General features: G+C 39.3%; 1 protein-coding gene across 1 annotated transcript; it reads right to left on the reverse strand.

Annotated features, from left to right (window-relative positions):
- Window positions 1-12308: 12308 nt before the first annotated feature.
- arl4ab (ADP-ribosylation factor-like 4ab) lies at window positions 12309-14891 on the reverse strand. The gene is made up of 2 exons (XM_052584922.1): window positions 14736-14891; window positions 12309-14069 (listed from the first exon to the last, which is right to left on the reverse strand). Exon 2 carries the CDS (start codon window positions 13929-13931, stop codon window positions 13326-13328), a length of 606 nt encoding a protein of 201 aa, XP_052440882.1. The 5' UTR covers window positions 13932-14069; window positions 14736-14891; the 3' UTR covers window positions 12309-13325.
- Between the last annotated feature and the right edge of the window lie 599 nt (window positions 14892-15490).

Below are 15490 nucleotides of genomic sequence, written 5' to 3' on the forward strand. Positions count from 1 at the left end.
AAACATTCTACATGTTCACATGGGACTATAAGTGAGGTAAAATTACCTTTAAGAAACCCATAAATAAGAAGAGAGCTAAATAAAACAAGACAGATATTTTAAGTATAAAGTTAATTAAAGACCAATTTTCATCAAGGTGGTGAAGGCAGGAACAGATGCAGGCCTAAAACACACAGCTGCTACCTTGTAGAAACTTAATCTAGTCTCTTTACTGGGTCACTCTCCAACCCCAGGCTTGAACGAAATCCTCTGAGTTAACACGCAAAATCACACACTGATAGACCATTGAAAAACACACAACATGCGAAGTATGAAGTGCTTACATAGAGTTTAAATATAGCTGTGTTTTTACATCTGTGGCTATGTCGAGGCGGTATTTTTACTGTGATTATTTTAGGTGTCTGCTTGCATTCTTGGGATGGCTTTAAAAGGATTCACCCTGATTGAGTTTTGGCTCATCAAGCGGAGGTGCCAGGTTCACGCGGTTGTGCCGGCTCCCGCTCTGGGTTCAAACAGGCCCACTTCTCCTTTAGGCAGCAGCTGCTAATCTGCACTCTGGAGCTGAAGAGCACATGTTTCTGAGAGGTGCTTTAGCATACAAAGCCAAAGATGACTCTGTTAGCTCGAGATAGGGAATGAAATGGGAAACTCCAAAATCAGCCTTGGGAAGGTTTAGATCCAGAATGGGTGATGCTGTAAATTGAGATGTAAGCCTTTCAGCCACAAATGTCTTAAAGCTTATATAGGTCATAAAGCTTCATTACATCATGCATTTGGGTATATGCATTGTAGGTGTGTCAATGTCATTTGCTGACAATATCTAGTTATCAGCAGACCTTTGGTCAGGATGCGCCATTGCTTCAAAGTCATTATTGGTTACCACTGCACTGATATGTCTCTCCACCTGAACAAACACTGAAGCACTGGAGGGAAACCTAGCCAAGTGTTGCTTACAGCAAAGTTAACTTTCAATTTGTTCAGACTTTTAAATAGTTACTCATTTATTTAAGGTTTTTTTTTTTTTTGTCTGTCACTGTGTTTTGGCCTCTCTTTGTGTTTTGTGTTTTCATGTGTCCCTGTTTTGCTTTTGCCTGTGTCTGTGTTTTTTTTGAAGACAAAACAAAACACAGAAAGAGCCAAAAAAAAATAGACAGACAAAAATCTGTCTATTTTTTTTTGGCTCTTTCTGTGTTTTGTTTTGTCTTCATGGTTTTTGTTTCAACCAGCCTATTATTTTGGATTTGGTCTGTCCCTGTGTTGTTTTGTTTTGTTTTGTTTTGTTTTGTAGTTTGTCTCTTTTCCGTGATTTGTTTTGTGCCTTTATTTTTTGTCTGTTTATATGCTCTGTTGAGTCTCTTTGTTTTTTTCTTGTTTCAGCTGTCTCTGTGTTGTGTTGTGTGTCATATGTCTATGTGTTTTATTTATGTTTGTTGTTTTTGTTTTTGCTACACAATTTTCAGTCGTATTGTGTGACTTTGTGGTTGTGGTCCTATCGTCTTCACAGCTTTGGGAATTGGGTGTGTGCCTCATACATATTGGTAGATTCACAAATAAGACATAAAGAAACATGAAACATAAAGAGATTGTTCACAATATTAACTTATTATTACACAACAGTGAGGCATTCCCAAACACACATTATCTGAACCTTTTCATGCTACTTGTGCATGTGCTTGTGCTGTCTGTCTACTTCACAATCAGAATCCTCTTCCTGCTCGTTCAACACACTCCTAGACCTCCTCCAGTGTTCCCAGTGCACTTCGAGGAGGTTGTGCTACTCAGATGGGAATGACTGATGACAGATATGATCTAATAACCATGGGGAGATGAGGATGTCTGTGCTTTCATCTACATCTTTATTACCATGGCAATAAACCTCTTGAATTTTCCATCAGGCAGGCTCATCTGCTCTACAAAACACGAGAATCAATGATTAGTGTAGCATTTGTCAAATGTGGTTGCATGCCATCTATTTCTGCGCAATAAAAACATTTTCTCATGTTTAGCATCAGGTTGTACTTTAGTGATGGGACTGGCATGCAGTGTAATTGTTAGGCCTCAGGCAGAGGAGACATCACATGTATGGCAGTATAAGTATAAGGGATTAGGTCTGAATTTTTAGTAGGACTGGTTAAGATTCTCACGAATATTACTGTTGTGGCCTCTATATTCTTTATTGACATGCAGGAGAGCAGCTGATGTTCAAATCGAATACAGAGCTATTCTGGGGTTGTGGTAATAGTGCCACACTTAAATCTGGGTTAGCAAGCGTAACGGTCACACCACATACTCTAGCAAATTCCAGAAATCCCTGTTATTGTTTTCAAAACATTTACACATGCCTTTGCAACTAGTAAAGTTGTAAACAATGTGCACATTAAGCACAATGAAGGCTTTGAGATTACAGGGTTCTTAAAGGGACAGCTGACCCAAAAATACAATTTACATTTTTTTTAGTAGGACTGGCTTCAAAAACCCTTTTTCTTTTCTGCAGAATACAAAAGAAGATATTCTGAAGAATTTGTTTTGAACGAAAACCCATTGCTCATTGACTTTCTCAGTACAAAGAAAACACAAAGTGATTTTTGGGTGAACTATCCCTTTCAAAGGGAAGAGATTATTTGACTGACTCACATGTAAAGTGAGCAGCTATGGTTTGTTTTGTTTTTATGTGATATGCAAGGCTGGATTTGTCTGAATTGGAGTACACCTCAATCACAGGCTGGTTAGAAAGAAAAAAAAATCATGCTGTGACAGTCTTTACCAGTGGATGCAATATGCATCAGACATCAGCAAACAGACTGTCTGCAGTCCATGGGTCCTGCCGTCTGGGGTTGAAACTACCTGTCACCTGTTTTTTTGGCACTGAGTTAGCACCTCAAAGACTGCTGGGTAAAAGCATAAAATTACAGCCCTTCTTCACCCTAAAAGGTGGAAAAAAAAACTGACAGATCTGAAGTTCCCTCCCTTATGCTTTTACTGGAACCGCAGATGTTTGGTTACACAACCACAAGTGTTTGTGGTGTAAGCCGAGTCCAGCGATCTCATCTGGTCCAAAAGAGACCGAAGAGCTTTAATAGTCCACTGATCACAGCCAGATGGAGAATCTCAGTTAGACAGGGAGCAGAGCTAAACAGTCTTTCAGAAGTTATAGTTAATGCTAAACAGATTTAGCTTAAGGTGTTTTTGTACGCATTACAAATTATTTGTTTCAAAGAAGCTCTGCTAATCAGTCATGCTCTTTCTGTTTTTCTTTTCACTGTACTTCGCCCTGAAGACTACAGCAGTAAAATCACTATTTAAAAATGTTCCTAGCCTTTTGACTAATGCAAGAGCAACAGGCTCACACTGAGCAGCCACTTTGCTGGTCATCCGTCACAAATTAAACTATTGACCGTCAGCTTTGGCACCACACAAAGCCTCCCTGGTAATATCCTCCCCCTGTGGTGTGCTTTGAACAGAGGGAAGCAACCCTTTGTCCTGCTATTGTTCCCCCACCCTCGGGCTAATTAACTTCATATCAACAAGACCTTTAGAGGATGTAAAATGTTATAAGATGTTATTTACTTACCTTTATGTCATTCCACAACCATGTTGACTGCCATTTGAGTTTTTTTTTTTTTTTTTTTTTTTTTTTATTCAGCAAGAATGCAATAAACTAACATTGGTGACAGTAAAGGTATCCAATGTAAGATATCCCTAATAAACATTAATAATAAAAAGAAATGTTTCTTGCAAATCAACATATTAGAATCATTTCTTAAGAATATTGAAGTCTGTAGTAATGGCTGTTGAAAATTCAGCATTGCATCACAAAAATAGTAAATTATAAATTATAATAATAGTGCACATTATTACCGCTATTACAGTATTTTAAATCAACTAAATGCAGCCTTGGTGAGCATAAGACATTTCTTTCAAAGCATTGAAAACATCACAGACTCCACATCTTTGAATGCTATGTTGTTATTTGTTCTGTGACATGCATCAGCTGTGATCAGATCGCACTAGATCGATTTTCATATCAGGTGTAAACAAGGAATAAGTGAGCACGGAAACGTAAGCACTGGAAATGAATTAGAAGATGGATGTGTGCAAATGACGGCAGCGGAAAAGGTATGAGGATGGAATATGAGTGAGCAGGAAAGGGCAGAGATAACAGTTAGCTCACAGGAAAAAGAGCAAAGGATGACGGGATGAACAGAGCTAATATGACATTAAAATCAGGGAAATTTTACTCTGGCTCTTTCCCATATGGTATAGTGACGTAGAGGCAGAACTTGCACATCTCAAAATAGCTCAGTTGTGAGCAGGCTTTTGTTAGCGTATTCAAAGAGTGTGCCAAAATGTAACACACTTTGCATAAGCTATTAGCCATTCAACTCGTGGTTGCATGCACGCTATTTTTAGATTTCAAAGCTCTGTGAATATATTAATACATCGGATCTGTGAAAGAGAAACACATCTCTCATATATTATGTGTGATTGCATGAAAAGCAGAGATTCATTAATAGATACCCTAAGTATCATTATCCTAAGTGCACTAACTTAAAACAGCCCCTTACGTTTTTCTGTGTAGCTCCATCAATATTTTATCAACCTTCCCAGAGGACACATGGCTTATGTAATCAGGTTTATAATGTACTGTATGTAATGCTAACCATGGTCTTGTCACCATGCCCGAATCTTCACAGCCAGCTTCATCCCAAGCATTATCGTGGGCGATGATTGTCCCCTCGGGGCTTAAATGCTTTACTGGTGTATCTGTGCCAACACATCAGGGACAACACAATCTTTGTGTCATATAACAGCACAGGTGGATCAAACTGGAGCAAGCTTTCATCTGCAATGGTGGAAGCTTTATGTAACCTGTGAGGAACTGCGGCCTTGACTGTGCTATTGTTTCTGCCGGTGTCAGAGCAGCTCTGCCAGAAGGTGGGAGTTTTCCAGAGCAGCTGTTTGGACTCATTTAAAAAGTTGTTGAGACACCTCCTAAATGCGTAATCTGCTGAAACAGTAGGACAACTTTGTTTAGTCTGAGGCTCTGTTTACACCTATGAAAATGCATCTATCTATCTAAATATATCATATAATCCATCTATTTTATCTACATATACTGTATCACTCACTGTGTGCTACTGCATGCTGATATATATTTTGTACAAATTATACTGTATATATTTTGGACACATATAATTATTTTTATTTATTATTTTATTAAATGTATATTATAAACCAGCCACTGTGTCACATGACTTGCCGTAAAGGCATTCTGCTGCTGTTTAAACTACTAATGCAGTTTGGACCCCATTTACAGGTCTATTTAATGCTGAAATCAGATCATGTAGAAGAGGTGCAAATGGAGTACAAAAGTATTTTGCTGTGTAAATGAACAAGGGTCTACAGTCTCACAACATCGCGTTTCCTCGTGGCATCAGCAGCGATGATGAGTGGGCACGCTGAGACTTTCACCTGCTGAGAGGATAATCTTGTTGGTTCCCTCAAGTAAACATCCGCCGTTCGCCACTGTTTCTCTCAGACACACCTCTCCGCACGTCTCTGTTCCTGACAGCTGTCATTCACTCAGCACTCAGTCTCCCTCAGATCCGAGCTGTCGGCTTTCAGAGGTTTGTTTACAGTGGCTCTACAGCTGCCTAAATCTCACAGGTTCCAGTGCTATCTCCACACTGTGTGTTTTCACAGAGGTCTGCCCAAGCACTGTGCCAACAGTTGCATAACCCCAAGGCATTTTCTGCGCAAATGCAGAAGCAAGGCCTGTGTTTCCTCTGGCTGTGTGAGCATAACTGATGTGCATGGGAATTGAAACGTTAGATAATTTCCAGACGTGATTGTTGTCAGGCAGATCAGAGGGATTGAGGTGTTCTGGAAAAGGTTTGGCATGCAAACGGGGAGCGTAGATGAGCAAAGAGGGCACTGACAGTAAAAGGCTCTTAAGCAGAGTGGCTTCATGGTGGAGGTGCTGAGGTGTTTATTTAAATGTCTGAATGTTTAATAAAGAGGATGACAGGGCACATGGCAGAGGCTCGCTGTACAGGGTGAGATGAAAGGGCGTAAATAAAGGTTATGTAAGTTTTAAAAGGAAGTATTTTTTAATCATGCCATGTCAGGACTCAACCTTAAAGATCTCACAGGAAAATATAACTACTTTGTCATATGGCGATTATTTATAAATGCGCACACTGTGAAGTTTATGATAGCAGTTTTTTTAAGCAAGTCCACTGATTAACCTCAATTAAACATCAGTGCTTATGTACATGTAAGCAGATCATACAAAAACATACAAGTGAGATTAAACAAACACAGATTAATTTGCTACAATAAAGATCTACAATAGTTACTAGTTGCGTTTCCATGTAAGATTTGCACAAAACTTTTCTGATATTTTATAAATGTCGATAAAAGACTATTGCAACCATTAACTGATGTTATGCTACTAAAACTTAATTTTTCCCCTCATGATAAGTCATGCCAAAGGATGTTGGTAGGTTTTCGGTATAGCGCAGCCAACGCACTAGCTATTGTTTTTAAATGAAGGAGACATAAGCGTGTATCTTTAGCGAAGCAGCACTGCAGTGATTGTGGCCATGGAGCTGTGATGTGCCTCTAATGTGTGCATTGTCAATAAGGGGTTATCTAAACATTAATGGCAAGGAAAGCCGCTTATACTATTAAAGAATCATCATGTGACTTTTATGTATACCAGGTGACCTGTAAATGAGTGGGGAGAAAAATTGTGAAATATTCCTTTATCGTAAAAATGTTTTTGCAATATGTAGGAGTTTTTAATAAATTGACGTTTAAATGGTAATGGAAAATCTCAAAATCTCCATATATATGAAAATGTATTATATTATGCATTTAATATTTTTTTTTATTCTTTATATTTGTATAATCATTTCATAACATGCTATTTTGCATTAGAAGAGTGTATAAAAAGTCACATTCATGTGTCTGTGTGTGTGTGGTTGAGCCACTCTGTATGTATTCCATTGGTCTTTTATTGTTGTTGTTAAAGTAATCAAATATATGATAAAATAACGGGAACTCCTATCTGAAATTCAACATTTTGACAGCTGAGTTCAAATATAAACTGATTTTTCAGCCAAATTGCATTTGCAGGGGATTGATTGATGAACTACTCTACACTAAGTTCTTCCACCCATTTTCTTCGCCTTTCTGTTTGACTTAGTCTTATCTGAACTGGCCCTGTACAGCCATCTCAAGACCATGACAGGAAGCTCTGGAGACCCACACCCTCTGTGTTAACAAAAGCTCGCTAGACAAAACACAACAGCTGAGTTCCTGTCCACTGCAACTGCCCTGTCATCCTCTCCCACCCAGCCCAGTGCCTCCAGCCAGACGGACACCATCCAAAGACCACAATTATACTTTACGCAAACACTTTTTACTATTTATGTTCAATGTTTTAAACTAGATGATGCAGCCTGGAGCCACACAGTATCTGACTTCTGAAATGTATACAGTGTGCACTGATTTAGGCTACAACATGAGTATATGAAGAGACTTAACAATGTTGCTCTAGGGTATATTGTTCGTTTTATTTGCATTCCAATGATGATGTTTCATTTTGTATCTGTTACACAAGATACGAAGTACACACATGCAAGCTCATGTCTGTAAAAAATCATGAGACTAAATTGCACTAAATGGGGTTTTTCATATTCATTAATATGTGGTTGAGATAACAGGACTTTACTAAAAACACTTCATAGATCAGGCTAGGCCTATAATCATCAGTCTCTGGATGAATTAATGATGGCATTTGTCAAGAATCACAGTTGAGGAGAGCTCATTTGGAGGACAGTAAAAGAGCACCTTCAAACTGAATACTTACACAACTCTACTGAGGTTTTGTTTTAAGTGCAGCCCGGCTTTGAACTGTCAGGCATACTGAGGGATACTCGCTTACACACGTATTCTTCACTTCTTTCCTTCTCTGCTCGTTCTCTCTCTGTCTTTCTCTCCCTTGCCTCCTCTGGTATGCTCACAGATATGAATGCTGAATTTTAAATTATGTTGCTATTACTCCCGACCTATGGTTTTCAGTCATTTTCATTCTATTTGTAAATTTTATGTCATTTTATATTTTAATTGAATGTAATTTCTACTATTTTTTTATATATATATATATTAAATAAGTATATGTATATAAGTACATAATGTTACCAGTGCTCTGGTAATGTTACGTTTTTTTGCTTAACATTACCAAAGCGTAATTTTCCTCTATCTGCGAGGGAGGGTTTAGGGGCCAAAATAAAGGGAGTATAAGAAACATGATGCAACTCCTGACCTCTTCTTTAAGAATCAGTTAAATCACCATAAGTGTAAACAGTTGTTTGACATGAGTTTAAAAGTTAGCTTAGATTTTTGAAATCATAAAAAAGTATTTAACGAAAAATACCAATCATGAAAACCTCTTTTAAACAACCTCACCAGAAGGTGCCCTCTTGATCACCAAGCCATGAAATTTGCCACCAGTTGCATAAGACACACTGAGCTTCATTCAAAACCATACGAATCCTAAAACACAGAATATAAAGAGAAATGTTCCTACAAAATGTTTGATACTAAAAGAATAATTAGTATATTTTATCTTTATCCTTCATATTTTGCAATGTAACCACACATTGCTAGGTATAATTAAACCCAGAATATTACTTCTGAAATTGCTATCAAAGTAAATTTTCCAAAAGGACTGCATTTAAAAGAAGAGAAAGATTTCCTTTGCAACAGGGATGGATAAATTCGCAAGTATGATTGTGTTGTCATATCTTGGCATGTGTGTGTTAAGAAGGGCGGGAGCCACTGTGCTTCTCAGGAAGGGCAGGGAGTGGTGGAGCACTTATCTCGCTCTGCTTCCCCCTCTCACCCAGGCCTATCATCCTCCACCCGCCCGTTCACACCACACGCAACCCTGTCCTCAAACGTTCACACCTTACCACTGCTGCAAGACAACATAGATAAATGCACTGACTTCAAACACATGTTAATCACAATTCGGGCTCTGAGACAGACACTTTTATGGCCGACCATTAAAGGCCTAAACATGAACTCTATGTCATCTAAGAACAGGAGCACAATTGAAAGTGATGATTATAGTGTTGTTTGAAGGACCTCTTTGATTCCGGTGCTACTGCCCATTTCAGGTGATATCCCAGGCATTTTGTGATCTAATCACTCAAAACACATTAGAAGGAAGCCGGAAACACTTGTGGACTACATTGCGTTAGTAGTGTAAATGACTCTCTATTCATCTGTCAATCAGCCACTTCTTAAAAAACTTGGGTGTTAACCTTTGCCAGCTAGTTATGCTTACACAGAAAAACAATCAGCTGATCAAAAGACTTGTCATGAAACATCTCAGATATCTATCTACACGCATGTGACACATAATTCGGATTTAGATAAAATGCATAAATGTAGAAGCATTTTCAAGGTTTAGTCATAGTTGCTGAAAATGTCATGTTTGGTTGGTGCTGATAGCATAGTGGGCAGTGCGCCGACATATGACACCATTGCCTTATGGGCGTTGTGCGATAGGTTGCGATACACTGATCAAATTGATTCTTTTCCTTTCAAAAATTTGAGACTGGTATGAATTTTAAATGTTTAAATGTTCAAGGCTGCATTCATTTGATCAAAAATACAGTAAAACTGTTATTTTGTGAAATAGTATTACCATTTTTTAAATAATTGATTTCTTTTAAATATATTTTATGTACTAATATGTACTAATTTATTTAAAAAACAATGTTACTAGCCCCCAAATTTTGAATGCTAGTGTACATATATAGTCATAAAATGAGAAAATTTGCCCTTATTGAAATCATTTCATAGCTTTGCATTTAAAATATATGTAAACACCAAGTTTAAATGGCATTAAATCTTGGTAAACCAATAGTGACTTCTACTTTAAAACTTGTAACATTTAAATTGACTGCTTTCAGTTATACACAATTATTTGAAATACATATTTGCCTCATTATTCAGAATCATTCATGATCTATTCTGTCATATCTTCTCATGTATCACCATATTGTGTCAACACAACATGTAGCCAATAGAATGAGAAAATATATAAACTTGGTCATTAGAAACATTTATCTCCAAGTCACGGGAACTTTAATTACAGTAAACATCTGCTGTGCATAAACATTTAGTGTTCCAGATTGGTTCTACATTCCCAAATGGCCTTAATGATGGCCTGGAGCACCTTTTATGACTGTAAGCTAGAGTTTTACAAGCATAAGTGGCTCTTTTATGACCCGCAGCAGTGCAGAGACAAGCAGGACGCCCGGTGAAGGGAGTGTTCAGTGCCATGTCCTGACTCAGCGTGTTCTAGGGTGGAGCGAACAGGAAGCCTGCTCTGATTTCTGATCTCCTCCACCAACACTGGCCCTTCAGTCCCACATCACTTACATCACTGGATCAGAAGGAAAGAGGCCCGAACTGGGTCACAGCAGTGTACAGGAAGGGTCAGGAGCGATAGGGGAGTATGGGAACTGCTAACCTCAGTTTGATTCTGATAAACCAGGCACACAAGCTTAACCTCTGCCCTGCTTAAATGAAGTGGAACGGACCATGGGGCACTGGGCATAACGCCAGCCTCCCTCAAAGTAACAGCATCACTGATGCAAAGTGAGCTGTACTTTTATGCAAAGACAAAAAGCACAGCACACCGGTTCATTAAAATTCCCCAGCTCACCTACATGGCTTGTGAAGCAGAGGTTGTCAGGTATAATTCTCAAGTGCTGTTCTCAAACAAATCAAAGCAGACAGTCAGACAGCCAGATCACACCTCTCTCCAAAGCCTCGTGCCCAGCCAAGTTGGATTACTGAGTCTTGATGTTGTTGCCCTGCAAAACACAATATATGAAAGCCTGCAACTGTGTTTTAGATGCTAAATTGTGAATTCTCTTTGTACCGTCTCCTTGTATGAGAACCAAAACAGCAGGTTTTTCCCTGAGCATGGTGCTCAGGCTTTTGTGGAGGTTGTGTTTGCATTTTTCATGATTTGAGACCCAGTTAGAAGCCAATCCCACCTCTGTTATCTCTGAAGCTGGTCTCGTGTGATCTACGTCTGTCGTCCAGAATGCCGAACCAACTAACGTCCAGTGAAGGATTCCTGTTTGAACTGGTCAGCTGGTGTACAGACCCCTCTCTCCCTGTGTTAAAGCTTCATTGTTCCCAGGGAAAACGCTCTTGTGTTAGAACTGGCTGTGCCAGATCCTCTCCAAACACAACAAGCAACTCTGTGGGGCTTCGGGCAAGCCAGCTGTGTTTAAAACTCTGAGCAGTTATGTATCGTGGTGTGTAAAAGAGCAAATTCTGTTTGTGCAGTCTTATTTGATTAATGTTTAATTAAGCGTGAACTTTCAGTCGGTTTGGCTTGTTATGCAAGAACATTTTGTTATTTTTAGTTTTTAGGGGTCAATGACAAGTGAGAACGTCCATGATGAAGAAAAATGTTAGAAAAAAAAATAATACACTAGATATATTATTTATTTTTATTAGATATCTAATAATATACCAGGAACTATATTAAAACATGTGCCAAGTTAGTTGTTCTTAGAAATGTCTGTTTTCAAGTTGGTTTCATGACAAAACTTTTTTTCAAGTTAGTTTAACCGGGTTTTCTTTACACCTTGAATACATCTTAATCTTTTTTACTTCAAAAACTATACATTTTAAAATATATTAAAATATATTTTTAGTTTTTTTATTAAGAATTGTCTGTTGAACTTCATTCTTTTAATTACCTTTCGTTCATTATGGTATCGTCCTGACATTTTTAACTTTATGACAAAACTCTAAAGTCTGAACTTATATTCATTGTAAATCCATTACAATGTAACATTTTTAAATAAGTGCATATAATTATTTTTTGCATTTTTGTAGCAGATGACTCTGAAATGCATAAATAAAAGAAAACACCACAACGTACAAATTAAATATGCACTTTTATATTCAATATGGAGATGCAATAATTGCACTCTTGCAGCACCTTTATCATTTATATAGGTGTTCAGTGACAGTACATAGTACATTCTGTTTGGACGCATGCCTAGAATGCAGCGAGTACAGTTCACGTCATGTTACCTATTTTGCATGTCCTAATGACTCTATAAAGGAGCGACCTTCTATGACTCAACTGTGACGTGCGTCAAATGATTATCAGATTAAAAATGCAACTAGAGACGTTGTCAGGTCATAAACTTTGATAATTAGTCATACAGCAGGTAGTAATGAGGACTCAAAACATGATATTTAGTGTAGTTGTTGATTTATTCAAAATGTACAAATTCTGACACATAAATATGAACATCCCCCAACAAACAAGTACTGAGTGACAAACTGGCACATTTGAATGTGGAACAGTGGATATAAAAAAAATGCTTCACTCGAAGCAATACATTGATTCTTTTTGTAGCATGATAAACTTAACAAAAAAAAATCAGATGCTGCAAGTTCATAGTTTAGAAAAGGGAATTGCTAAAGTGCATTTAAACATCTCTTGTCGTTCAGGGAAGCACACAATGTAGGTTCAGCTAGAAATGACACCAGTAGCCCTCAAACTTGGGAGAACCTACTGCATTGACATGTTGAGTAAACCTCTTGACAGTTAACACATACACTTGTTGAACTACTTTAGTGGTCGACCCTTCTCCAATCTGATTTCAACATTTGTGCATTCCCAAACAAGTGATCCATAAAGCTTATTCTGGTTCCCCTGTCCACCGGGACAACAAACCCCTGGGAACATGATGGTTGGACATTCTGGATAAAACCATTGGAGGACAACACATCACCTGATGTATACATTGGATTTTTTATGATGACTATGGCAGCTTTGGTACTCAATCCTTCCTTTTCAAGACTTTACATGAACGCTAGGGTGCTAGGACACGTGTAACACTTCAGACACAAGGACAAAGACTTTAGGGATAGGTCTTCATCATTTACAAGTTCATGTCCAGTGTTGTCCTTCATGAGAACTCAGTGTACCACAAGACCTGTTGACATTTTGTAACACTTGTACTGTTGTAAAAGTTCCATGTGATCGTCCCACTGCTGCTACAATCCAACAACTAAAGTGGTAAATCAATGAAGTTCTATTGCGGTCTCTGAACTGTATTTATCCAGAACCATTTGACTGATAAAACTCAGCCCGCCGAAACAATAATTCCAGGAGCGCAGGGACACAAACGGCCCATGGCACGTCACCAGCAGAGCCACCATAGAGGCCTACAACCACATCCAGCTCACATCCCATTACCAAACAGTCATCTTTTTCTCTTCTGCTGCCTCATCATCTTTCTCCGCTTGATGATCATGGAGTGGAGACGTTCCAGGCCTTCTTGTAGACCTTCTCCGATGATGGCACAGGCCGGTTGGAGGTGCCAAGGAGTATGGGAGCCGAGTTCGTTAAGTGCCAACATCTGTTCGACTTCACCTAGTGGCAACGCACTGCGCAGGTCCTGCTTGTTAGCCACCACCAACACGGGCACCCCCTGGTTCTCCTGTAGCCGTGTGATCTTATGCAACTCCGTCTTGGCCTCCTCCATGCGTTCTGCATCTACAGAGTCCACTACAAACACGAGGCCGTCGGCACACCGCGTATAGGAGCGCCACAGAGGCCGGAGCTTTTCCTGACCTCCTACATCCCAGAAATGAAAGGTTGCAGTCCGGCTTTTCCCACCAAGAGTCACCTTGATCTTCTCTGTGTTGAAGCCTTTGGTGGGAACCGTGTTCACAAACTCATTAAAGCGTAGCCGGTACAATACGGTAGTCTTACCGGCACAGTCCAAGCCGAGAATAACAATGTGCAGGGCCTGAAAGGACGGCAGGCATGGAAAGAGGGCATGGGGCTCTGATAATCCATTCCCCATCTTGTTCCGCCACTGTGATGAGGATGAAAGTGAACGCGGAGACTCAGGAGACCAGGTGTCGCCGCTGCTACTGCTGATGCTTCACCAAATATTCACAAGGCTTCTCTCGTTCCCCTGAGAAGCTGCTGCTGCTATAACCTGAAACCAAATGAAAAAGAAGATGATGCAATGAGCCCAGCAGTGAAGCACCATGACACACACACTTTTACAGCTCTCTCTTACTTGGATGTTCATTCTAAGTAAGCATGCTTCTCTCTTTGTCATTCTAAAAGGCACACACATTCAGCCTAGCTGGGTGTCATTCAGTTCCACTGATGGGGAATGAAGGATGAAACAGCAGGAAGCCCATTTGCACATGTAGCGCCACAGGGGCACCAGAATTACGCATCGGTAAAAATCCTAGCGCGCAAAGGCTCCTGTTCATCTATTCTTGCCATTTTATTGTTCAACAGTAGTTGCCAGTTGCAAATAGAGGAAAAACGCACAAGCTGGCCAGCGTAAACGGGGAAAACACGAGTCTGTCGCAGATCTCTATGGCCATCTGTAAAAGCGCTTTAGGAGGGGCTCATCTCCATACATAAAGACATGAATTTTGTCATCATTTTCTCCCAACAAGTGATTCAACATGAGATTCATTATTATTTTGTGCGCTAAAATGCTTAACGGGCACCAGAACGCTAAAAATGTATTACCAAAATAATAAGTTGCTCTAAACTAAATTATTACACAGACGAATGCTATTTTTCTACAATTTAAGCGTTGTATGCACCCACGTATGGAAATACAATCTCATTCGGCACCCACCTTATTTAGTGCGATCCCTGCGTTACTCGTTAGATGAAAATGTGTACGACTATTTCCAAAATATTGTTGCCATTCAGATCAGCTGAGCCGACAAGTGTATCCACTCCCTGTAACAGCGCCTGTTTCACTGACTCTACAGCGCGCTGCCGTCCACTTCATTCCAGCTGGGTTGGCCCCGCCCACTGTGTAGAACTACGCGCTGATTGGTTGAATTCAGTGAGCGCGTGTTATTGTCCTTGGAGTTTGATTAGTGAAAAGTCAAGCCCGTTGTCGTTTTGGACACACCTTTTCACCACCTGTTCGTGTCGCTCGAGGCGTTTACAGTTTAAGAGACGCGCTTACAGGTGAGCGTCACTAGGTTATCAGTAGCCTAATTCAGTTCTTTAGCTAGTATCCAAAAAGATGGGTGTGCAAGTTTTGTTTATGTTTTGTTAATGTTTAGTTGGAAACCGATTAAAAGGTTCAGTGAATCATTTAGAGTAAATAACAAACTGATTCAGCCCGTTTTGTTAACGTGTCTGAGCATTTAAATCAAAAGAACCGATTCAAAAGAGTTATTCATTCACGAAACGAATCTCACTGGTTCTGATTCTAACAAATGACTAAAGCAAAGGACCCCAGTAGAAGAGTCTTTAACTTTAAACGAAGTAAAGAAAAGCCAAGTCAAAGTGTGAAAACTAACTGAACTGTTGTGTATTGGAAAGCAAAATGCAATACACATTAGTGAGCCAACGCTGTCAAAGAAAGGGGTTTTA

Source organism: Carassius gibelio, chromosome B19, assembly GCF_023724105.1.
Source record: "Carassius gibelio isolate Cgi1373 ecotype wild population from Czech Republic chromosome B19, carGib1.2-hapl.c, whole genome shotgun sequence".
Taxonomy (NCBI): Eukaryota; Metazoa; Chordata; class Actinopteri; order Cypriniformes; family Cyprinidae; genus Carassius; species Carassius gibelio.

Coding starts and splice junctions, on each gene's coding strand:
- arl4ab (XM_052584922.1), bottom strand. CDS start 13,931: ATGGGGAATGGATTATCAGAGCCCCATGCCCTCTTTCCATGCCTGCCG.